The sequence below is a fragment of the Cyrtonyx montezumae genome, unplaced genomic scaffold (genome assembly GCF_038088225.1).
Source record: "Cyrtonyx montezumae isolate F1298 unplaced genomic scaffold, pur_monq_1.0 scaffold_4, whole genome shotgun sequence".
Lineage (NCBI taxonomy): Eukaryota > Metazoa > Chordata > Aves > Galliformes > Odontophoridae > Cyrtonyx > Cyrtonyx montezumae.
This window is the reverse complement of record NW_027072045.1, coordinates 19,692,668-19,716,948: the sequence shown is the minus strand read 5'-3', so window position 1 is coordinate 19,716,948 and position 24,281 is coordinate 19,692,668. Positions and strand designations below refer to the sequence as shown.

Here is a 24,281-nt window from a genome sequence, read left to right as displayed (position 1 = left end):
TCACTGTGTTATCCGTGACAGTGACCCGAGGGAAAACCGAAGAGAGAGAGAGAAGAGAAAAAGAAAAAAAAATGCGTCAGTGCCCACGCGGCCGCCCGAGCAGAGCGGCGCGCTCCGGGGGGAGGGGGAAACAGCGGGAAGAGATGGGTCTACAAAAAGAAACAACTGATCTGAGAAGGAACGGCAACTTTACTAAACCTAATAAAACTGAACAATTGAGAGAGAAACAGTTTCCAAACCAAAAGCCGTGAGCTTACGTTAAGGAGGAACTGCAGGGGAAGCACACGCACTGAAGCTCCACGGAACCGAGAGGAACGCGCCCAGGCAGAGCGCCGCCTGGCTTCCGGTGCGGAGCTCCGCCCCTCTGCTGCTCCCAACAGCATTAACTCCTTCACTGCTGCGTGATGCTCTTGCGTGGAATACCGGCATCGAAACCACGAAACCACAACGTTCCTGAAGTGACCACGAGTCCCTGTGCAGTAGACTCGGTACTAAGTTACATAGTTATTAAGTGTCGATTTGTTATTGTTACTGTCTAATATAGATTATAGTAATAAACTTGAGTTTTAAGTATAAAAAAAAATATATACCATGTTCCGCACTGTTTTCCGTGAGTATCATTCTTCGGGGTTATTTGCCCTACACAAGTATAATAGAGTTGTTATATAGGGTTCCCTACACGCGTGGGGCTGGGAGAAAGCAGTGGCCGCTACGGCAGGAGCAGAGCCCATGGCAGAGGACGGGGACGCGGAGGTGAGCGGGTCGCAGCCCCCCCGCGACCCCACTGCCCGGGGGCCGAGGCCAGCCCACCTCCATAGGGCCCTGGCGGCCGTCGCTGCCCGGCAGCCCGGCCGTAGGGCTCCCCCCTGCCGCCTCCCATCCGCCGCGGGGCCGGGGGCGGTGGGGCGGGCGGGGCCTGCCGAGGCCCGGGCCGGCGGGGAGCGGCGGAGCGGCGGGTGAGCGCGGGCGGCGGAGGCCTGGGCTGGGCAGAAGTGGCGGCGGGGCCGAGGGAGGCTCCGTGGGGCGCTTCGGAGGGTCGGGGGAGGGGGGGTGTGGAAGAGGGAGGGTCCTTAGTCCCGCTCTCCTTTCCTTTTCCCGGCACAGGGGGCGGTGGAACCGGGCTGGGACCCGCCGGACGGATGGGCCGCGACCGGCGAGGTGAGAAGCGGGGACCCGGAGTCACCCCCGGGGTGATGCTGGGGGCGGTGGAAGCGGGGGGCGGCCCCGGGGCGGTGCCAGCGCGGCGGGCGGAGCGCGGCGGTCCGGCGGCCCGAGCGCATCATGGGGCGGCCCGGCCCGGGTGGGTTCGACTCGGCCCTATGGGAGCGCCCCGCTGCGGTGCTCCGACGCGGGCGCTGCGCCGGGGGGGTGAGGGCCTGTGGGGGAGGGGCGGGGGAGAGGGGCGTAGAGACGGGCTGCGGGTGCCGTGGGCGCCGGGGGGGCGGAGGATGCTTTAGGACGGGTTGTTGGGGGGCATCCTGATGGCTGAGGGGCGGGAGGCGCAAGGGGTGTGGGGTGGGGAAGGCACGGTGGGGGCCCTGCTTGTTGCATGGGGCTGTCCCTGCTCTGCGTGGGAGTCTTTGGGCCTCGCAGGGGAGCATTGGAGCTGTGTGAGCCCCCAGCGTACCCCATGACCCCTCCCCACTCGGCTAATCTCGGCTTTATGCTGCTCTGCTCGATGCCTCCTTCTGTCCAGCGTATCTCTTGCAGCCATCCTACATCTGCTTGCCCTATTATGCGGGTCTTGTACTCATTGGTGTCCTATGGGATGAATGAGTGGGCTCGCTGCTTGATGACCCCACGCTGCCTTTCTCTTACAGGCTCCCCGTGCCCCCTTGCCTGCTGGGGGCCGCCCTGCCATGGCCATCGTGCAGATGCTGCCGGTTTCCATTGAGGCCACCCCTGAGGGGGCCGCCCAGCTCCGCACGGCTGCCTGCTCCCCGCTGCCCACCCACAGCACCATGGGCAGTGTGGGCAGCCTGATTGCCAGCCGGCCCTACCATGACCGCTCCTACCAGCCTGCCAGTGCTGGGGGTTCCTTCCATGTGCAGGATGTGTTGCTGCAAGCCAGCCCCCCGGACCCCCTGCTCCACACTTTGCCGCCCAAGAAGCCGTGCTCAGCCATTGCCCATGCCTACACCAATGAAGTTTTCCATGGGGAGTGGCTGGAGGCCACCTCTCCTGTCAGCCTCTGCAGTGACTCAGAAGAGATGCGGGATGAACAAGCCCCAAGTGGTGGCATCCAGGGCCCACCCCCAAAGCTTGTCCCTGTCTCTGGCAAGCTGGAGGAGGTAAGGGGGCAGCGATGCTGGGGGATCTGCACAGTGCCCTATGCCACACTAGGCAGTTGGGCTTGGTGAGAGGTGCTGGGGTGTGCAAGGAGAGAGGAACATGGTCTGTGTCTCTGTGGGTCGTGCTGATCTCTATGCTCCTGTTGCCCTCTTCCTCATGTCAGGAGTGGCCATGCATGTGTGGGAGCCTCTCTGAAACCGCTGCATGAGGCAGAGGGCACCTAGTGATCATCTTCTTCCGAGCCAGCATACCCTGAGGTGTTGGGTGGGAGCAGAATTGGTGGTGTTACCAAGTCCTCCCTAGTGCTCTTACAGCATTTCCAGTCTCTGCCAGGCCACCTCTGGAAAGTGCCTGGTCCCCACATCCCACTCTTTCCTATTGCAGAATGTGGAGAAGACCCTGATCCGCCCCATGGCATTCAAGCCGGTGGTACCCAAAATCAGGACTGCTCCAGGGCCAGCCAACCAGGGGGTGCGCCCAGGGACTGCAGCATTGTCGGAGAGCCAGGTGAGCCTCACTCACCTTCTGGGGACTACTGGGACCGACAAGCCTGGCTCACTGAGCTGCCGTGCCAGCAGCCACTCAGGCACGCTCTCGGACTCTGGGCGCAACTCCCTGTCCAGCTTGCCCACGTGCAGCACAGGATGCAGCCAGCATACTGAGCCTGGCAACCTCCCAGTCACCCCTCACGGCCACCCTGAGCCCCCGGGTGGGTATCGCCCACCAGCTGGCCCCTCCAACTCGGACAGTGGGCGCTCGTCCTCCAGCAAGAGCACGGGCTCTCTGAGTGGTCGGGGCCGGCCCTCCTCTGAGAGTGGCTCCTGTGGGCGCTCGCCACTGCCTGGTGAAGAAGTCCTGCTGCTGCGTGAGCTGGAGGACAAGCTGCGGGAGAGGGAGGCCGAGCTGCAGCAGCTGCGGGACAGCCTGGATGAGAATGAGGTGGCCATTTGCCAGGTAGGCACCCTGCAAGGGCATGGAGAACCAGGGGAGTTCCCAGGGCTGGGGATGCCCATACTGCCCCATCGTGTGGGTTTGGGTTGTACATGCAGTGGTGTGTTTGGGGAACCCCATGGAGGCTCCCCAGTGTGGAGAGACGTGTGGGTGGTGGTGTGGGATGTCCCTGTGTCAGTGTGCACCTGTGCCCAGGTGTACGAGGAGAAGCAGCGTCGCTGTGAGCAAGAGCTGGAGGGTTTGCGGCAGCACTGCGCGGCCCAGGTGCGACAGGCGGCCCAGCAGGCGCAGCGTGGGCAGCAGGTCCTGCAGCTCCAGGTGCTGCAACTGCAGCAGGAGAAGAAGCAGCTGCAGGAGGATTTTGCTCAGCTGCTGCAGGAGCGGGAGCTGCTGGAGCGCCGCTGTGCATCCTTCCAGAGGGAGCACACTGAGCTGGGGCCACAGCTGGAGGAGACCAAGTGGGAGGTGAGCCATGCTGGGGACAACTGTGGTGTACCCGTGTGACCAGGATGGGGCCATGGCCGCTTTCCTGAGCATCCTCTGTCCACAGGTGTGCCAGAAATCAGGTGAGATCTCACTGCTGAAGCAGCAGCTGAAGGAGTCACAGGCAGAGCTGGCGCAGCGCGGCACAGAGCTGCTGGTGCTGCGTGCACAGCTGCGTGAGGCACGGGCTGAGCTGCAGGCTGGTGAGCAGCAGACACGGGGGCTGCAGGAGGCTGCCCGGCTGAAGGCTCTGGAGCTGGAGGTGTGCGCCAACGAACTGCAGCGACGTAAGAGCGAAGCTGACCTGTTCCGAGCCAAAGCGGGCCGGCTGGAGCAGGAGGTGGCTGGGCTACGGGATGCTGCCCGTGGACGCTGCCCTGAGCCCAGCGAGGGCTGCCCCGAGTCCGGTGAGGAGCCATGGGGGGTGGCGGGGCTGCGGCGGCAGCTGGAGCGGCTGCGGGCAGAGGTGGCTCTGGAGAGGCGACGCGGGCAGGAGCAGTGGGATGCCTTCGAGCAGGAGCGCAGCACGTGGCAGGGAGAGAAGGAGAGGGTGATCCGCTACCAGAAGCAGCTGCAGTACAACTACATCCAGATGTACCGCCGTAACCGGCGCCTGGAGCAGTGGCTGCAACACCTCCGCCTGCAGGGGGAGGACCCCCCGACGGAGCCCTGTGAGACCCCCGGCCCTGATCTGTCCTTCGAGGAGATCACGGCCACTGAGATATGAGACACTGCCTGCCCCAGCCCCTGGGATTTTGGGAGCTGGGGCTGAGAGCGGGAGTTCCTGCTCGCCACTGCTGTGCACTGGGAGGGGGCATTGGGGACCTCAGGTGCTGCCCCCTCCCCAGCATTGCGGTGTAGGTTGAGGTTGTGTTGGCTGAGCCATGGCTGGGGGGGGGAGGTGCCCATGAGCCTGTGGGGCTGAGGGGATGCTATATCCCAAAGCTGGTTCCTGCTGATCCTCTTAGTAGCCAGGGATTAGTGCGCTGACTTCAGCCAGGGTCACCTTGGGGAGGGTGTGTTGTCACCTCCCTCACATCCCTCCCAGCACTGTCACCCAGCCGCTTCCCATAGGGACAGCGTGTGTCATGTCCCTGCTCATGCCAGCCTTCCCCCCATCTTCCCCAGTGTGTTTGTCAGGAGGGGATTCATTTCTGTGCCATTTTAAATAACTCTATTTTTATAGGATCTACCAAAAGACACCTTCTCCCCCCTTGCTCACGCTCTGCCTGACCATGGTCTTACCCCTACCATGGGGCACATTGCCCTTAGTGCCTTCCCTGTACCCTTGACCCTGTGTGCCCCCTTAAAAGCCCAGCCGTGCCCCTGTGATTCCCAGCCTGCTTGGTGGGGGGAGGGGCTTGGTGCCAGGAGCCAGTGCTGGCCACCAGCATGGGGACACCAGGGATGGGGACAGGCTGTGTGCCCGCGGAGTCAAACCAAAGGAAGAGTCTGGCCCTGTCCAGCTCTGGCTTGCTTGCCCCTGGCTGCTGGGGGGGTTATATTTTTGTACTTTTATTTCTGTTGTGTACCACTTCCAGAGCCCCAGCTTGCCCTCGTACCACCTAGAAACACTGATTAAAGACAAGCCCCTGGCTGTGTTTCTCAGGGCAGTGTTTTTCAGTGTCCGTGTATTTGCAGTGGGGTCAGGGCTGCCTGCTCTACTCCCTTATCCCCAACGTGCCTCCACCTCAGTCCCTCTTCGGGCAGCCCCTCTGTGCCTGCAGGTCCCTTGGTCTCTGCTGGTTGAGGCTGGCTGCACCTCGGTGCAGAGTGAGCCAGCTCCATGGGGGTGTGGGATGGCTCCTGGGGAGGTGCAGTGTCACTCTGGGGGGGCAGCGGGCACCCGCACCACCAGCTCCATGGGCTCCTTGGCTTTGTTGCGGTATGCCTGGCGGATGATGTCCACAGCGCGCTGGTGCGTGACGTTCTGCAGGCTCTCCCCATCCACTGACACCAGCTCGTGCCCTGCCTGGTGCCGGGAGGAAAGGGATGAGATGCACTGCAGGAGGGCTCAGTGATGAAGTCCCCCAGAGCTGCTCCCTACCTTGAGGACACCGCTGAGGAAGGCGGCACCCCCAGGGAAGATCTTCTCAATCTTCACCATCGGCTGTGCTCGTGACTCAATGCCACCAGAGATGCTGATCCCTGCAATGGAACCACAGTGCCCTCAGATAGGACGTGGGGACCCCCATGGCAACCCCATCACTGGGCTGCATGGCCTCTGCCCTGTTTTGGTAGGTCCTACACAACTGCAACTGACAGTGCTCAATGTTTTGTTTTATATGGTTATCCCATTCCTCGCTTATCCTGACCATCCCAAAGATGCTAGTGCCCAAATAGGGGTCCCCATCCCCTCCCCACCCAAACCACGAGGCCCTCACGCACCCAGTGAATGCTTCAGCTTGGACAAGGTGACAGTCAGCAGCCGCTCCTCCTCTTCCTCTTCCTCCATGGGGCCATTGGTGAGCGGCATGGCCCCCTTCTCCCCTCCTGATGTGAGAGGGGCCCGTCCTCTCCGGGCTTTTACCGGCACCGAGCAGCGCCCATCCTGGGGCTGTGGGCTGTGTGGGGGCTCGGTCAGCAGCCAGTTGGGGGGCCTGGGGCTACGGGTGGGCAGGGGGCTGCCGGCATAGGCATAGGCATCCACTGGCACATCAGGGAGTGGGGTGTAGGTGCGGGGGTGCAGCCGGTGGGGGCTTGGGGAGGCCCGCAGCCGGGCTGGGCTCTGTGGCAGCCCCTCAGTTTCCTCTGGTTCGGGGGCTCCCACTGGCTTCAGCAGGAACCCACCACGGTAATCTGCAGCAAGAGGGGCTCAGTGGAGGGGTGGCACCCTTGGCACCACCCCATCAGAGCCCAGGGCCCCTCTTCCTTGGAGATCCCATACCCCCCGTCCCAGAGACACGTACCAGGCACAGGTGTGATGAGGTGTCGCTTTGGGGGGACATCGTGGTGGGCTGGGCGCAGGGCAGGTGAACGCACTGCAGGAGAGGAACAGTGGGATCAGTATGGTGCCCGCCCCCCCCTGCCCCCCAGCTCCATGCTGGGCTCTACCTGAGCGGCTCTTAAGGGCATCAAAAGCCTCCAGCTCCAGTGGCATCACCATGCTGTCAAAGCGTCCCAGGTCTGTGGGTGCCACCACACTCCTGTAAGGACAAATGGGGCTCACACTGCAGCGTGAGCAGGGTGCAGGGCTCCAATCCATCCCAATGGCACCTGGGTGCTCACCTGACATCCCGCAGCAGCAGCACCTTCTCAGGCCTGTCCAGGATAGCAAGCAGCGGCCGCACCAGGTCCTCCACACCACCCTCATGCAGGTACTGTGGGCATAGAGTGGGTGTCAGCCCCAAACCTGTGCCCTAGTTTCCCTCCCAGTAACACCTGTGGTGCCATACCCGAGTGCAGTGGCGGAGCACAGCTGACACCTCATCAGGGCTGAGCAGCCGTGCTGCTGTGTCCTGGATAAGCGTAAGCCGTGCCTCAGGGTCACCGCTGTCCGACTGTGGTGTGCCTGGGCTGCAGAACTGGGCTGGGATGGGGCCACGGCGGCTTTTCTCTAGGAGAACAGAGCAGGAGGTGGCCAGCAGGGCATGGGCACCCTGTGTCCACTGTCCACTACCGCCCCCAAAACCATATTGTGGTCTTGATCCATGCCAAAGTCACACAAAAAAGCACCAGAAAAGGGGACCCGCAGTGCCCACCCCTTGCTTGGCCACACCATGCAAAGACAGATGCATGCAGGGTTTCCCCCCAGCCCCCCCCATTACCCCGCTTCAGGCTCCGGATGACAAACTTCTGCACAGCACCTACTGCAAGGGAGATGGAGATGGGGTGAGCAACTGAGGTGGCAGTGAAATTATGCACATAAGGGACCCTGTCCCCACAACCCCGTTGTCCTATCAGTGGGGCCCCGTGCCTGACCTCTGTCCCCATTCTGGTACCTCTGTCCCCATCAGAGCGCCCTGGGGACTTGGTGCATGCCCAGCGCTCAGAGCTGGGGGCCTCAGGGCTGGGGGGGGCCCAGCTCTGGCTGCTGGTACGGCTGCCCTTGAAGAAGAGGTTGACAAGAGTCTTGGAGCGGTGCAGCCCAGGAGGAGCCCCTCGTGGCCCCTGTCCCTCCGGCTTCTTCTTCCGCTTCTCCTCTGGGAACAGAGCAGGAGGTTGGGGAGAGATCCCAAGTGGGGGTTGGGGATGGGGGGCTATGAGTGCTGAACTCCTACCAGCCACCGTGAGGTCGCTCTGGGAACGTGTGATGGGCTGCCGGGGCCGGCTCAGTGCCAACAGCAGTGCAGTTTTGGGGGAATGGGAGAAGGTGCGGCGCGGGTGGGTGCCGGGGGGATCACGGGCACCCTGGCCTCGGATGGCCGTGTCCCGCAGCAGCTCTGGGGGCCGCACCGTGCGCCGTGTCTCCTGCAGCCCCTCGGTGGCTGGTTCCGTCTGCATGGCCCGTTCAGCACGATCCCGCAGCCAGCCCCGCCGAGGCCCATCCTCTGTGGAGATGGCCACATCCACAGTGCGGGTAGGTGGCCCAGGGGTCACTGTCCCCAGCCCGTTCACTGTCCCCGGCAGCGGACCCGAGGAGTAGGAGGAGATGGAAGAGCTGGTCTCTGAGGTCTGAGAGAGCTGCTGCAGCTGCCCGTTGGTCACTGCAAGGCATGGCAGGGACAGGTGGTGATACACCAGGAAACACAGGGTGACACACTGAGGGGACATGGGGCGGCTCACCAGGGGTTACAGGAACTTTGCATCCCTCCTCAAGGACAGGGACATGAGGATCATAGGGCCACAGGGACAGCAGGCTGCTAGCATTGCAAAGGGATGGGAATGTAGGACCACAGAGCTCCAGGACACGGCATAGGGATCTTTGTGTCGCTGAGGATTTTGTGTTCCCTCCAGGGATGGGAACTGTTCCCACATGCAGGACTGCAGAGATGCTGGCCATGGCACATGTCCCCTCCCAGGACAGAGGACACACAGGACCCCATGGCACATAGACCTTCTCCCTCTCCATTGGGGCCCTCTGGACATCCTTGCTCTGAGGGTCCCAGTCCCACCGTGTGCCCCCCCAGTACCCAAGTGACACGGTCCTTACAGCGGCTGAGCCAGCAGTACTCGGCTACCAGCTCCTTGTAGGCAGGGAAGCGGCCGGTCTCCTACACACAGGGAAAAGATGAGGGGTCAGCGTGTGCCGGCCGAACCCGATCCGAGTGCCAGCCATGAATAATGCATCCCCCTCCCACCAGCCATGAAACCCAAGCGGCCCACGGCTGTGCCAACCCCCCCGGGAACTGGGATGTGCTGGGACAGTGCCAACGTGGGGGCTCACTGACCCCCCAGGGCTGGGCACAGGTACCTTGATGGTAAGCATGATGTGGGTCTGCCCCTTGAGCACCTCCACCGCCTTGCTATGGCTTATGTCTTCAAACTTGACTCCATTGGCTGCAAGGACTTGGTCGCCCACTCGAATGCCATTCTGCTCCGCCAGTCCCCCGGGGTCCACCCTAGGGCGACAAAGGAACAGGCTGGGGACAGAGCCCCTAACATTCTTCCCAGGCAGCCCAATGTGGTGATGCCCCAGCACACAGCAGAGAGATACCCCAACACCCAATGTAGTGATGTCCCAGCACCCACTGATGTACCAGCATCAATCAGGGATGTATGCTCAGCCCCAGAGCGGTCACAGCAGAAACTGAATGCTGTGTCCCCCTGGTGCCCCCCAGGATGAGGACACACAAGCGACCGTACTTGGAGACATAGATGCCAAGGCCAAACTCCCGACCTCCGCGGATATTGAAGCCCAGGCAGTAATCATCAGAGGTGGTGTACAGGTGGACAATGCGACGCAGACCATCCTCAGAGCCACTTTCTGATGGCGTTGAGCCACTCTTCTCCACCACCAGGCGTCTGTTCACCACGTCCACCCTGGGGCATGGACATAGCATCAAAGGGGCATCTCTTGTCAACCATTAGAGCGAGGGTCTCCCACCTCTGGGCTCCTACTTGACCTCAAGCATCCCCACTGAGCCACCCCATTCCATGGGACCAGGTTTGGGGTGTGGATGTCCTGCTCACCAGGCTGTCTTCTCCTTGGAGAACTTGATGCCTGGCACACGACCCATCCTCCGGACCACCATGCGAAGGCGGTTGTTGCCAGTGAGGACCTTGACAGCGCTGCTCATGGTGATGTTCTCCAGGCTCACACTGTTCACCTCTGTGATCTTGTCCCCCACACACAGCCCGGCCTGCTCTGCAAGGGGTGAGCAGCTTAGCTGGGCACCCAACCTGACATCACTCACCTTGCCAGGTGCTCTGTTCCCACGTGGGTTAACCTGCCCCAAGAGGGTTGACCTGCCCCCAGGTAAGCTTATCTGTCCCCTCTCTGTATGTCCCCAATCTCATCACAGCCCAGCAGGAACAAGAAGCACAAGGTGGGTGCAGGTGATGGCATGAAGGATGGCATCACCACTGTGGCACATGTCCCTGAAAGCTCCCTGGTGTCCTGGTGGCATGTATCTGCCCCTTGCTCAGTGCCACCTACCAGCAGCGCTGCCCTCCTCCACTTTGCTGACGAAGATGCCCAGCCCATGCTCGGAGCCACCACGGACACTGAAGCCCAGCTTGCCATCCGTGCTCTTCTCCACCGTGATGGCATTGATGATATCGCTCTCATTGCTGCTGGCTGCAGGGACAGATGTATCATCAGGTCAGACCTGTGCTAGGGGGACACAGCCATCCCTAGGTGGGGACAGTTGTCCGGTTGGGTGCCCACGTACCTTCGATGGGTGAGTTGATGAGGATGACACGTCCCATGGGGGACGTGGCACGGGCGCTGCGGGTGACCCCATTGAGCAGGCGGCTCTGCTTGCTGAGCAGGCAGCGGGGCGCCAGGCTGACCTCGCTGCTGGAGCTCCGCGACCGCCCGGCCACCGTCATCTCTGCATCCTCCCAGCCCTGGGCCATGGCGGCGGCCGAGGAGTAAGACCGCGGCTCGCCAGGTGCTCACGGGGCAGGGGCTGCCCTCCAGCGGGGGGAGACCGTGGCACCGTCCCGCAGCACATGCCCACGCTGGGGCATGATCTTCAGCAGCGCAGCGCTGGGGCCGGCTGGGGGGCAGTGGGAGGGGTCCCGGTGGCACAGCCTGTTTGGGGGGAAGATGAGTGGCGTGGTGTGACCTCCTCTGCTGCCCCAACTTGCCGCATCTCAATGGGATCACCGATGGCACCGCAGGAACTTCGGCCTCAGAATGTGGATTTGCACAGAGCACCCCCCTTCCCCCCTCCGCAAGCCTCATGAATCACCCTGTTCTTGGTGGAAGGATGGGGGGAGGGTGGGGGGGATTTTCCCAACGCCCCCCGCTCGCCCTGGCCTGACCTCCATAAATAAGTGATGTCGCCACTGTGTGCGTCCCCTTCGCGGTGTCCCCGCCGCCCGGCAGCCCCCCCTCCCAAGGGCCACCTCTTCTCACTCCAGCGATGCTCCCCCACGACGGGGCGCCCGGCGCTGGGGTCCCTCTGCCACCTCCGTACCCCCCCTCCCCGTGCCCTCCTCACCTGTCCCCATGGTGCCACCTGCGAAAGAGACACCGCTCGGCGCGGGGGGGATGGAGAGGACGAGGGGGGGGTGGGGGAGGGGGTTGGAAAAATAGCACCGCCTCCCGCCTGTGGGTGCCCGCGGGGATTGGCTGTCCCGGCGGCGTGCCGGCCGTGGGAGCTGTCACTCAGATGGCCGGGGCCGGCCCTGGGCACGGGGGGAGCCCCGTGTCACACCCCCCTCCTCCCGTGGGATAATCCCCCACGGCGGGGCCGCGAGCGGGACCAAGCACCGCGCACGGGAAGGCTGAGGCACGAGGTGGGGTGTGGGGGTGCCTCCCCCCTGCCCGAGCGATGCCAGCCGGTGTCCCCCCAACCCCCGCCCCGGGGTTGGCCGTGACCCACGTCGAGGCTGGCGCCGGCTGCGCGAACCCGACACCGCGCCGGTTTCAGGTGATGTGCGGCAGCGGGGGGTGGTGCGGGGCAGCCGGGCGGGTCGGGAGGGCCCAACGGCGCTCCTCATTGGACGCCCGCAGCCCACGCGCCGCCGCGAACACGCGTGTGCCCCCCGCGCGCGAGGCGTATGCAAGGGCGGCCGGTCCCCGTCTGCCATGCACAATGGTGCTGTGCCACGCGTGGGCGCGCTGTCACGCGTGGAACGCACACGGAAACGCGCCCAAACGCAGACACACACGCGCACCCACGTCATCACGTCCACGTGACCACCCCCGCCTGAGCTCTCCTACGCCGCGCTCGGCCCCACGCGCGCCCCCGGCAGCGTGGCCGTGCCGCACCGCACGTAGCTCCGTACGGCGCAGATGGCCACGCTCAGGCACAGCCGCAACCGCCGCGGCCCCCCCCGTGCCCCCACCCCCAGCGTGGGGCGGCCCCGTGACGGGCTCCGACGTCATCGGGGCGGAGCGGCGCGGAGCCGAGCAGGCGCTGCCCGGAGCCGTGAGTGCCGGCCGGGAGAGGGGGTCCGGGGGTGTGTGTGGGGGGGGGGTCACCCCACGGGGGTGGCGGGGACAGCGCTCCGAGCTGCCGGGCACTGGGAGCGGCTGCAGGGCGGGTGCGAGCGGGGCCGGTGCGGAGCTTTCCTGGGGGGGCGGCTCTGGGGCTGCGTGTCACTACATCCCCTTGTGCTCCCTCCCTCCCCCCTCCTCCCCCCCCCGCCACCACTAGACGATGCCCTCCACGCTGCCCACCACCATTGACATCCGCGAGCCCCGCTGGGACCAGAGCACGTTCATGGGCCGGGCCAAGCACTTCTTCACCGTCACCGATCCCCGCAACCTCCTGCTGTCGGGGGCCACCCTGGATGAGGCACGCCGCCTGGTGCTGGCCTACAGGTACGGGATGGGGGGAAGGTCCCACGTGGGACAGCGGTGGGTGCTGTGCCACAGCTGTGCACTCCCCACAGGGCGGGCACAGTGCCCCCGGGACTGACCGAGGATGAGCTGTGGCGTGCCAAGTACATCTATGATTCCGCTTTCCACCCCGACACGGGCGAGAAGATGCTGCTTATCGGGCGCATGTCGGCCCAGGTTCCCATGAACATGACCATCACTGGCTGCATGCTGACCTTCTATAGGTACCAGCCCATCCCCAGCACCCATGGGTGCCTGCGTCCCTCCCCCATCCCCATGGGCACCCCCCAGTGACGCCAGTGCCCGCAGGACCACGCCGGCTGTGGTGTTCTGGCAGTGGGTGAATCAGTCCTTCAACGCCATCGTCAATTACACCAACCGCAGTGGGGATGCCCCCATCACCCCCAGGTGAGTTTCCACAGCACTGTGGGACATCCATCCGTGGGGTGGTGGGACATGAGTATCACCTCCCACTTTTGCAGCCAGCTGGGGACAGCCTACGTGAGCGCGACCGGCGGGGCGGTTGTCACAGCACTGGGTCTCAAGTCCCTCACCAAGGTAAGGGTGTCCCAGATGTTAGGGGACAGCCAGCTGTGTCCCCAGAGCCTCTCGGTGACCCACTCTGTGCTCCCCCCTCCAGCACCTGCCAGCCATCATCGGGCGCTATGTGCCTTTCGCGGCTGTGGCTGCTGCCAACTGCATCAACATCCCACTGATGAGGCAGAGGTGGGTGCCCAGCTGCAGGAGGGACGTGGGGACATTGTGGGGAGCAGTGCCTACACTCTGCAGGGGCTTCCCAGGGTCCCATACACCAAAGGGCTGGTTTGGGGGTACCAGCACCTGCTCGCATCCCAAGAGCGGTGGGTTAATGCCAGCATCCCTAGATGTGCACATGGAGTCCATCCAAGAGTCCCAACATATCATATAGCGCATGGGTGGGGGGATGTGAAGGGACACCAACTGCCCTCCTTGCTGTGCTCCTGACCACCCTCAGCCCTGCTGTCCGTGCAGGGAGCTCAAGGTGGGGATCCCCATCACAGACGAGAATGGGAACCGCCTGGGTGAGTCCACAGCAGCTGCCCAGAAGGCCATCTTCCAGGTGGTGGTGTCCCGCATCGGGATGGCAGCCCCAGCCATGGGTGAGTGCCCAGCCTTCAGCCCTGGCTGTGAGGGTCAGGGTCCTATGGAGCTCATTTCCTTCTTCTCTGCCCCAGCCATCCCCCCGGTGATCATGAATGTGCTGGAGAAGAGAGCCTTCCTGAAGGTACAAGGGCAGGAGGGTGGGCGTTGGGATGGCCCACTGGCACTGTGCTGGCACCCCGCTGGGGAGCAGCATCTGCTCACCCTGCTGACACCAAGCTGTCCCTACAGCGGTACCCGTACCTGAATGCTCCCCTGCAGGTTGGCCTGGTGGGACTCTGGTAAGTGACCCCAGGGTGCATCCCAGGGAAGTGGGATGGGGGTGATGCCCTGTGACAGGAGCAGGTTTGCTCTTGGCAGGACGGATGAAGCCTCAGCATCCTTGTTGGCCCCACACTGGGGTCTGAGATCTGGGGCTGGGAGGACCTCTCCTCATCTCCTGGCTTCCCTCTCTCCTCTCCTTGTCCTCCCCACACAGCTTGGTGTTTGCAACCCCGCTGTGCTGCGCGCTCTTCCCACAGAAGAGGTAAGGACAAGCGTAGTGCCCGTCTCTCCAGAGATGCTTTTACTCCTTTCAAGCCAAAACTTTGCAACTGCCTGTGCCCCCCTTGACACCCTGTGTCCCTCCGCAGCTCGATGCAGGTGAGCCGCCTGGAGCCCAGTGCCCAAGCTCAGATCCGGGAGGTGGATCCACAACTGCACACCGTCTACTTCAACAAGGGGCTGTGAGCATGGGGCCACTGTGTCGCTGAGCTCAGAGCATCCCAAGGATGCTGCTGCTGCCCCATGCTACCACCTGTCTCTGGGTGCTGGGGTACAGATGAGCCCCTGAACCCAGTGGGCTCCTTTCCCAGCACCTCCCCTGAGCTGTGCTTTGCTGCCCCATGTGGGGCTGTCCCAAGGGCCACCAGCCCAGTGCCAGGAGGAGGGGACATTTCCCTGGTGGCACAAGGCTGGTGGGCAGAGGGGCCGGGCACTGGGCACACTGTGCTTCCCAAGGATGGGGACAAAGGGACCCTGTGCAGTGCTGCCATCCTCCTGCTGTGCTGCATGATGCAGGGGTACCCATGTGTCCCAACCTTGGGCATTGTCATGGGGTGGCTGTGCTGCTGCTGTCCCTGCAAGCTCCAACCCATGTCGTGCCAGGTGTCCCCACTCCTGGCTGTCACCCAGCGTGTTTCCCATACCCAGTGTGTATGTGGCTGTGTTGTGCCTCTGTCCCATGGCATCCCCAAGGCTGGGGTCTCGAGGGCAGCAATCCGTACCCATGGGCATGGCATCTTGAAAACACAGCCCTCAAAAGCCAGAGGTGAGCACTATGGGATGTACATCGCGGCGGGGGAGGCCACTCCAGCCCGGGTGTGCGTGCACAGCTCCCCGTGTGCTCTGCTCTGCACTGATCCTGGGCTGTAATCTGGCTTTTCCTGGAGCAAATGGCACATTTTAATCTCAGCAGTCCCCATTTTATTCCCTTTAACACCGCCTGTGCTCAAGGCTTGGCTCCCACGTGGCTTCCTCCATGGACCTTCTCATATGGCTTTAAGCACATCGCTGTTTCCTGTGGTTATTTTTGATATACATACTCAGTACCTGTATCTACCAAATAATAAAAGCAGGTTGTTTGTACACAAGCAGAGAGAAGTGCATTTCTTACCACATCCCATGCCATGGAAAGGGGCTGGGGTCCACCACAGGGATGCTATGGGATGGATGCTCAGTACAGAGCACGCAGCACCCATTAAGAATGCAGGAGCAGCCCCCGCTCCCCCCAGCCCCAGCATATTGCACATATCTCCCCCGAGCCAGCCATTGGCAGCTTATAAATAATGCAGCCCCTCGCTGCGCAATAAGGGCTTGTCAATTGCTGTTCTGCTCTCATAAATTAAAGATGAAAAGGTACAAGGCTCTTGCCAGAAAAATGAAGACAAATTTTTAATAGCTTGCCAAGACGCAGGGAGAAAGGGAGCGCTCGGGAAAAATGAATTACGTTTTTATTATGTGTTTTATTGTGGTGTAATTGAACGGGATTAGCTGAGAATACAATATATTTCCAGGGCAGAGCAAAGAAAACAAAAATAATGATGACACTTCTCCCTCCCCCCCTCCAACCTGTGCAGGGACTGCTCCTGCTGCTCTTGGAGCAGCAGATATGAGGCCATGGAGGGTGACATGCTGCAGGTGGCACTGCCGCCACCCCGGGGACACCGTCGCACCCCAGAGGTCGCGGTGCTGGGGGTGTCGGGGTGGGGGGTGGGGCATCGATTGCTCCCTGGCATTGTTAATGAGCCGCCCAACCACAGGCTTTAACCTTGCCCATAATGAGGGCGAGCGGCAGCAATCCCTCCCGCTCCCCCAGCCTTAATGAGCTAATCAATACTTGTTCTCAGCTTAATTTCCAGCTAATTGCTCTTTAATGACGCCTGGAAATGGGCTGCCTGCTGGCAGGCTCCCCCCTCCCCACCGAGCGTCCCTGGGGCAGGGGGTGCCGGGTGGGGGTCACCTTCCCCGGCTGCGTCCCCAAGATCCCTATTAGAGGGGACACGACGTATACTCTGGGGGGGGGGAAGGTCTTCAGGGTGGTCGCATGGTTTGGGGCTGTGTACCTGAAGGGACAACAGGGTCAGGGTGGCACAAGGGGACGCGGACGAGGCCAGCAGCGCCCTGGAGGTGGCAGCAGAGACTCCAGAGACTGTCTCCACAGCTTCAGAGCATCGTCAACCCCCAGGGCCCTTGGAGGAAACGTTCAGGCCACCAAACTCGAGGGTCCCCTCCATCCCGACTGCAGCTCATAGGGGTTGGGGCACCCTGTAGCGAAACGGGGACAGAGTTCTCAGTCCAGAACCCCAAATCCCAGCCAGGAATGACCCTTGGTGGAAGTGCTGGAGGTGACCTCATTGTGAGGGGAACGCTGGTGGCAAGGAGACCACTAGCACCAGGATGGCTGTCCCCCCATTGCAGAGCCTGGCTGAGCCCCTGCTTGCTCTGTGCCCTGGGGCAGTGGGAGAGCCCGGTATGTGGCAGGGGGGTGGGAACTGTGCTCCTGACCCCAGGGTGTCACAGCTGGCAGGAAAATGCTGAACAGCACACTTGAGGAGGGGGCAGTCCACGCAGCCCTCAGGGTCTGGGTGACTCACAGAGGTGACAGGTACAGTGAAGTGCCCAGGGACAGACACCACTCAGACACTACTGCTGGGGGCCCCTTGAGAAACCCACATCCCTCCTGCACGCAGCTGCACCCGTTTCCACAGGAATTTGCTGACGGGTTTGTTCTGTGCAGGAATTTGCTGTGGGGAAACCTGAGCCTGGTGCTGTGGGTCCCGCCTGGCACATGGGGCAGGGGCCTCATCCCCAACAGGGTCCTGTGGGATGCAGCCAGAACCCTACCGAGACCCACATTGACTAATGGTCAGAATGGCAGGAAGCAGAGAGGGGCACTGAACTGAAGCACAGGAGATTCGGGTTATGATTGGAATCAGCCTTTCATGCTCTGAGAGTCATTCAGTGGGCCAGCAGCCCTGCTGACACGTGCTCTGCCCCGGGCGTCACGCAGCCTCCCACCCAGCCAGAACTGACATAGTGTTGAGTCATCTGGCCCATGTCCTCTTTTCCAGGGTGGGATTTTCCTGGTCAGCCTCAGTCCATTGGAATCAGCCAGGATGTCAGCCCAGGGCATGGCCGGGGCAACCTGGGGTGGGCACAGAAGTGGTGATAGTGACACGTGATAGGATACCACAGCCAATGAAGCATCTCAGGGGGACCACAGTGGGGAAATGGTGATGAGAGCAGGTGAAACCTTCTCACAGCCCCAGGATGTGTTATACAATGGGGTGCACTGACTGAAGCAGAGCATAGCACCACATTAAGCACAGGTTAGATCTCCCACCCCCTTAATTCAGAGCTGCTGCTATTTATTAGCACATTCAACAGTCTCATTAAACAGGAGGTTTAATAACCTGCCATGCTAGAGCTCTATCTTATTCCCAGGGCTGAGCTAAACTGATTCCAGGTGATGGGTCGGGTAAGGGATGCCTCAACACGGGGGGGACTAACTTCCTCCCAGCTCTGCAACTCCAAAACGCTTCTAGAGGTGCATAGAGTGGTACCCCAGCTCCCAAAGCAGCCCCAGCAGCGTTTCTCCAACACAGCTGTCCCAAATCCCACAGCCCCCAGCCAAACTGTGGGGCTGGGGGCCACCGAAGGGGGAGCAGAGCCGGCAGGAAGCCCCTCGGCAGCACAGAGCCTCGTGCATTTTCCATCCTTAGCCCCGGCCAGATTTGCGGCGTGCCTGAACGAAAGCTCTGAAGCCCAGAATGGATTTGCAGCGGGGTTTTGGAAAGCAAAAGCAGATTCTTGCACTGCGGAGAAAGAAACCAGATCCTCCGAGGGGTCCTGGGACGCTTTTGGCTTCGCAGATTTGCCGCGGAAGCAAATCCCACAAATTCCTCGCCGAGAAGTGGTTGGGGGGGGCGGGGGAGCTGCAGCAAAGCGCTCGTGCTCAACCCAGGAAGGCGCTGGGTGCCCCCATAGATCCCACCTGGGGAAACTGAGGCACGGGGGCTGTGGGGCTGCTCGTTGATGAGGGACAGAAGATCCCGGCCCGGCACCCGGCAGGGAAGGGGTGGCCGCCAGCGCGGGGCCCGACCGGAGCTGGGCCGGGGCCGGCGGGGGGCGTGGGGACTGGCGTGGCGCTGACATCACGGCCGGTGGCAGCGGAGCCCCGCGCCGCGCGGCTGCCAAAGCCATTGTGCACCGCAGCCGTCGGCGGGGCCCGCACCGCGCTCCGGTAAGTGCTGCCGCGAGTGGGACCCCGGGACAGCCCCTGTAGAGATTCAGGGTAGCATTGCCTCGTCCCCCCTTTTCCTGGCCCCTTTTCCTGGCCCCTTTTCCTGGGGTTGGAGCTTTCTTTCGTTCAGCTGCGGGCAGGGAGGGAGAGCAAGCAAGTAGGACCCCTCCCGGCCCCTTTCCCCTCTCTTGACAGGGGGGTCTGCAGGCGGTGGGGCAGAGCTCTGAGTTCCCTTTTGTAATCTGGGGGGTAACAAATCCCTCTCAGGCTGGCCTTACTCCTGCTCCTATGGGTCTATCACGGGGCTGAAACCCTGATGATGGGGGGGGGGAAAGGTCTGGAGGGGGTTGCTCCCAGCAGTGTGTCAGGTGCAGTTCCCCCCCCCGAAGTTTATCTCTCAGCCTCTACTCGGTGCTGTAGGGTGGTCATGGGGCAGGTGGCTGTAACTTCACTCTGTTCCTCCAGTGCAGGAGGTGAAAGCTGGGGGAGTGCACAGTTATTCTGGACTCTGCACATCCTCCACAGCAGAGAGAGGATGTCTGAGGGCCAGTCAGCCCCTTTGCTTGCTGCAGGAGAGCGGTTAAAGCAGTCTGGGGGATGGTGACCTTGTTGTTTCCACTTGTGCTCTGAGTTCCCTGGTGCTCAGCCACCAGTGTAATAACTCTGGGATTTGCAGAGCTTTTCTGGTGTGGCTGAGATGTGGGGCTCAGAGCAGGGAGTGGAGGACAAAAGCCAGGCGTGAGTGGGAGCATCCTCCTGGCTCAGCTCCCCTGGACAGGCTGCTTCCAGCATGGAAAGAGCCCTTTGTCAGTTCCTCTGGGCAGTGATGGAGAGAAAAATCATCGGTATTCTTGGGGAGAGGTTGAGAAAGGGAGGGGAGCCTGGATCCAGAGCTGCTCTCCAGGGGGAGCAGAACACGAAGCAGCTTGGACAGTGAAGGACAACCCCTCAGGTGGGACCGTGGCAGATCAGTCTCTACTTGCCAGGGGAAAAGGCTAAAGCCTGTGGGTATGGGTCAGCATCCAGTCTGGGCTGCAGGCAGGAGGAATGCACAGCATCACATTTTGGGGGTGGGAGCTTCTTTTGTAGCATGCTAGGAGAGTCCTGAGATGTGGCACATCCCACAGTGCTGCTAACACATGTCCTCTTCCTTGCAGATCATGATGGCCGCTCAGCTCTGACCCATCCGAATCTCCATCCAAGTGATGCTGGTGCCAGGCTCTGGGAATGGCCACGAGGATGCCTGAGGTGCAGAGCTCCTCCTGCCTGTTGCTCTCCCTGCTCGCCCTGCACTGGGCTTACCTCCAGCCGGGCCGAGCTTTCCCCAGCAGCGCTGAGTACCTGCAGCGGGGCTGGCAGCGGCTGCTGGAGGAGGGTGAGGGCTGTGCTGAGTGCCGGCCAGAGGAGTGCCCAGTGCCGCGTGGCTGCCTGGCCGGCACGGTGCGGGACTCCTGCGACTGCTGCTGGGAATGTGCCAACCTGGAGGGACAGATCTGTGACCTGGACAACACCAACCACTTCTATGGCAAATGCGGGGAGCACCTGGAGTGCCGGCTGGAGGCTGGTGACCTGCAGCGTGGCGAGGTGCCCGAGCCCCAGTGCACCTGCCTCTCGCACCAGGCACTGTGCGGCTCTGACGGGCGCACCTATCCCCAGATCTGCCGCTTCCTCGAGTCTGCCCGTGCCCATCCCGATGCCAACCTCACCGTGGCCCACGAGGGTCCCTGCGAGGCAGGTAGTGCCTGGGGAGAGGGAGCACAAGGACGGGAGGTTGGCTTAAGTATTTCAGCCAGGGGCCCCTCTGCAGTGGGTCTGGTGCGTGGAGTGGCTGTGCCAAGTCGGCTCGGGATTTACAGGAGGCAGCGAGCGCTGCTGGCTGGGGCAGAGCCAGGCATCGTTAGTGAGCTCTTGGCTGCAGCATGGCTGGAGCGTGGCTGGGGCCAAGGAACGCCCCAGGAATGCAGCTCCTTCACAGAGAGCTAGGCCGGGTCCGGGGGCTGCACTGTTTCCATTGTCCTGTTTGAAGCTGAGTGTGTGACTATGAGTTTGGGACAACCTGCTGACACCACTCACTGCAGCTCAAGGAGGGGATCGGGGTTGACTTTGTTTTCTGTATTTCATGGTATCTTTGAGATTTTTCCCTCTTGGCTACCCACAAGAGCTCTCTTTGTTCCTGGGGCAGGCACGAAGAGAGAAGAGGTTTGTGACCAGGGCAGGAGACCCAAAACCTGCATCTCTGGGGGGCTCCCACTGTGGGTTGGGGAAGTGAGACCAGAAGGGGTTGGAGCCCCTAGTCCTGGCACAGTGACCTTCTGCAAGGGTGGATAAGGAGAAGGGAGTGGGAAGGGTTCTGGCATCACTACCTGAGTCTGATACCCCAGCCTAGTGTGCTCCCCTGTCTCCTTCCTGTCCTCCATTCCCAGAGCCTCAGATCATCTCCCCTCCTTATGATGCCTGGAACGTCACTGGCCAGGATGTCATCTTTGGCTGCGAGGTCTTTGCCTACCCCATGGCATCCATTGAATGGAGGAAGGATGACATGGAGATGCTCCTGCCTGGAGATGATCCCCACATCTCTGTCCAGGTGAGCAGTTGGCATAGGGGATATGACTGAAATGTGCAGAGGTCTTTGGTCATTGCTGTACTTGAGCACAAAGGGCTGCACAGGGAGACCGGCCCAGTTCATCCCTGCATGCATCCTGCCCGTGGCCAGCCCCAAATATAGCCTTGTTGGGCCATACCCGGCTATTATAGGATGTGGGCAGAGGCGTGGATGGAGGCATCCCCCATCCCTGGCCACTTCACTGAAATAGCTGCCTTGCAAGCACAGCTGCAGCACAGCTGGGACCAGAGGAGACTGTTTCTTGCTGGGGACAAACAGAACATAGAGTTGTTGGCGCCAGGAAGTTTAGGGCTGGCTCCCACCCCAGAGTAGTGCTTAATAGGGCAAAAAGAGTTTCCCCACGTCCCACTCCTCACCAACACAATGGGTCATCCCACAGGGTTATCCCCCATCCTGGGGTTTACTGCTGTCTCTCCCTTCACAGTTCAGAGGCGGCCCCCAGAAGTACGAGGTGACCGGCTGGCTGCAGATCCAGGGTGTGCGGGTGACAGATGAGGGCACGTACCGCTGCTTCGCCAGGAACAGGGTTGGGGCTGTGGTGGCAGTGGCCAGCCTGACTGTCCTCACACCAGGTGAGCAGTGGGAGAGGATCTTTGGGCAGGGTGCTAGCATCCAAGGGTGGCAGTGTCACAGTATCCCCGTGTTGCTGTTTCAGACCAGCTCAACCTGACGGGCTTGTTACTGCCGGAACCCCACGCCCTGCCTGAGGACTACGGGGACAGCGAGGAGGACTATTACTAGCCCAGCTGCAAAGCTTGGCACTGGGCAATGCTTGCTCCATGGTGCTTTGGGGGCAGGGATGGATAGAGAGCAAACACTCCCACCCCTGAACTCCTCTCTGGACACATCTCTTTTGGGCTGGGGACATGATGACGCAGTGTGGCTCGTGTGTCGCCCTCAGGCAGGGACACCCAGGAGCTTGCTGCCAAAATGCCCTTCTTTCCCATTTTGTTTTTAACCAGAAAAGTAGTGATTTGATGCAACCTGACATTTGTGGTTTCACCCCTGGACAACGTTGGCCTGGAAGACCACATGGCCACGAATGCTTTGGCCTTTTTGGATTGGCATTACGCTTCTCCCAGGCAGCTCTCTGCGCTGACATCTCAGTGAATGCTGGGCTAAGTGTACATGCAGGGCTCCAAGCAACAAACATCATCCCACAGGGTCCCTCCAGGTTGGCTGCTCTCCTTCCCTTTCTTCTTTTTTCCCTTCCTCTTTCTCTTGAGAGCTGGCTCAGACGATGCAATTACGGCATCAAAACCTGAACAAGAAAATAAAAGGGATTTGTCTGGAGTTGGCAGTGGCCCGAAATTCCTGCAGCCAGTGAGGTTGGGCTGGCCCCCACTCCGTGCTGCAGCCAGCAGTGCTGCCTTCCCAACCCTATTGGGTCCCCGCACCTCTGTGGTGGTTCCTGGGCTCTTTCTGTGATGATGAACCCCTTGGAGCTGGGACAGCCCCAGCTCCTGGTCTGCTTCTGCTGCTGCCTGGGCCTTTTTCCCTGGTGTTGATCCCCTCCCTGTACACTGGGTGTTTAGTGGAACTGGGCCATGCTGTGGCTGCAGTAGGGAAACCTGAGATCATCCCATGGCTCAGAGCCACCTGGCCCTTTGCTGGCCCCCAGCCATGCTCCTGTGCCAGCTCTGCTTGTGCCACTGCGTCACCAGGCTGATGGGGACCAAGGGGCTGGATCACATCCATAGGGCAGCAGCTGCAGATCCAAGGCTCCTCTCTCTGCAAGGCAGTGGGGTTGGTGTCCCCTGTGCCACTTAAAAATTAAAGGGGCTGATATCACTGCATGCCTGGAATCGGTCACTGCCACACTGCATAATTGAGGCTATTTGTTGCCTCAGAAATGTTTGGTCAGGTGTACACTGGTGTGTCCCCAAGGGGATGTGTGAGGACAATGCTCAGCTCCAGGCACCTGGGGGGGTTCTGGGATCCTTGCTAACATGGCCACTGGGCACATATGCCCCAGCATCTCCTGTCTGCCCAGGGTACCCCATGTTACCGAAGTCTACTGCAGGGCTGGGAACAAAGGAAAGGGTCTCATCCTGCTGGAGCCCAGAGACGTGTGCTTAAAGGGCAATTAAACATCCACCAGACCCAAAGCCCTCCAGGGTGTGTGCAGGGCTAAGTGCTTCTTGGCCGCACCAAATGTTTTGGCAGCTCTGGTTGTGTGCTCAGAGCTCAAGCTCCCAAACCAGCTGCTTTCTGACCCAAACCTGCAGTTCCTTGAGCCCAATTCTGCAGTGCCTCCAACCCCTGCTGCTGGCTTTTCCCACGGCCTCTGGTACGGGGGCACAACATGGTCCCAAGACTGTGGTGGTGACTGCCCAAGGGTGACTCCAGAGTGTCCCACTCCCCTAAGGGGCAGATGGACACCCCCAGCGCTCACCCCATACTCGTATCCTGGTGCTGCCGGTGGCTTGCACAGGCTCGCGCATCCAGAGCAGACACCGAACCACGGGGTGGGAGCCAGGAGCAGGAGCTGCAGACCCCCCCTCCCCCCCAAGAGCAGCTGCTGCTGTCCTTCCCCGGGCTCCGGGGCCCGCCGTGCTGTCCCAATCCGTCGCCGAACAGTGCCACCTCCCGGCGGAGCCATTGCGGGACGCGGGGCTGAGCAGCCGGCGCAGCTCCCTCGTTTGGCCACGGGGAAACTGAGGCACGGAGAAGCCAAGAGACGGGGATTCAAGCACAGCGGCCACCTGCGCACAGGACCTCTACCCCCAACCTGTCCCCAACGCTGGGGACAGCAGCATCCCTTGTGCCCTCTGCATGACGGCCCCTCCTCACCCCGATTCGGGTTGTAGAAGAGCGTTTCCCTGCCTCTGCCCAGCACTTATGCCGTCTGATAAATAAAATGGAAACAAGTCCTCCTGCGTTTGCAGCAAATAGGTCTCCACGGGGGGTGGCTTTCAATAATTCGAATGCCGCCGCAGCACAGAGCCCACGCCAATGGGTTTTAATAAACAGAGCCGTAATGTGACATGCAATTTATTATTCAGCTTAAAACAGGAAGCAAAGAGTTTAATAACAGCGGCAGGTTGCCGTCTCTGGCGCTGCGAGGTGCTGGCTGCGGGGGGGTGACTCGTCCCCCGAACTGAGGGGTTGGT

At 61.5% G+C, this 24,281-nt stretch overlaps 4 protein-coding genes across 4 annotated transcripts; 3 read left to right on the top strand and 1 right to left on the bottom strand.

Moving 5' to 3' along the window:
* The first annotated feature begins 921 nt into the window (after nt 1–921).
* Nucleotides 922–4,617, top strand: LZTS2 (leucine zipper tumor suppressor 2). The gene is made up of 6 exons (XM_065746580.1): nt 922–956; nt 1,105–1,158; nt 1,821–2,291; nt 2,677–3,246; nt 3,439–3,708; nt 3,794–4,617. The coding sequence occupies exons 3-6, from the start codon at nt 1,860–1,862 to the stop codon at nt 4,451–4,453; spliced, it is 1,932 nt and encodes a 643-aa protein (XP_065602652.1). The 5' UTR covers nt 922–956; nt 1,105–1,158; nt 1,821–1,859; the 3' UTR covers nt 4,454–4,617.
* A 736-nt stretch (nt 4,618–5,353) lies between these two features.
* On the bottom strand, nt 5,354–11,337 carry PDZD7 (PDZ domain containing 7). Its single transcript, XM_065746547.1, has 17 exons — nt 11,277–11,337; nt 10,500–10,864; nt 10,265–10,405; nt 9,799–9,973; nt 9,472–9,648; nt 9,080–9,227; nt 8,819–8,879; nt 7,947–8,372; nt 7,668–7,868; nt 7,494–7,535; nt 7,122–7,282; nt 6,955–7,046; nt 6,781–6,872; nt 6,636–6,707; nt 6,115–6,525; nt 5,774–5,874; nt 5,354–5,698 (listed from the first exon to the last, which is right to left on the bottom strand). The coding sequence occupies exons 2-17, from the start codon at nt 10,684–10,686 to the stop codon at nt 5,549–5,551; spliced, it is 2,637 nt and encodes an 878-aa protein (XP_065602619.1). The 5' UTR covers nt 10,687–10,864; nt 11,277–11,337; the 3' UTR covers nt 5,354–5,548.
* A 561-nt stretch (nt 11,338–11,898) lies between these two features.
* Nucleotides 11,899–15,393, top strand: SFXN3 (sideroflexin 3). Its single transcript, XM_065747024.1, has 11 exons — nt 11,899–12,209; nt 12,438–12,604; nt 12,676–12,846; nt 12,932–13,030; nt 13,105–13,180; nt 13,263–13,348; nt 13,634–13,761; nt 13,837–13,886; nt 13,994–14,043; nt 14,241–14,288; nt 14,395–15,393. Exons 2-11 carry the CDS (start codon nt 12,441–12,443, stop codon nt 14,489–14,491), a joined length of 969 nt encoding a protein of 322 aa, XP_065603096.1. The 5' UTR covers nt 11,899–12,209; nt 12,438–12,440; the 3' UTR covers nt 14,492–15,393.
* A 3,126-nt stretch (nt 15,394–18,519) lies between these two features.
* On the top strand, nt 18,520–22,682 carry KAZALD1 (Kazal type serine peptidase inhibitor domain 1). The gene is made up of 5 exons (XM_065747025.1): nt 18,520–18,545; nt 19,703–20,280; nt 20,969–21,129; nt 21,593–21,740; nt 21,824–22,682. Exons 2-5 carry the CDS (start codon nt 19,773–19,775, stop codon nt 21,907–21,909), a joined length of 903 nt encoding a protein of 300 aa, XP_065603097.1. The 5' UTR covers nt 18,520–18,545; nt 19,703–19,772; the 3' UTR covers nt 21,910–22,682.
* The last annotated feature ends 1,599 nt before the right edge of the window (nt 22,683–24,281 follow it).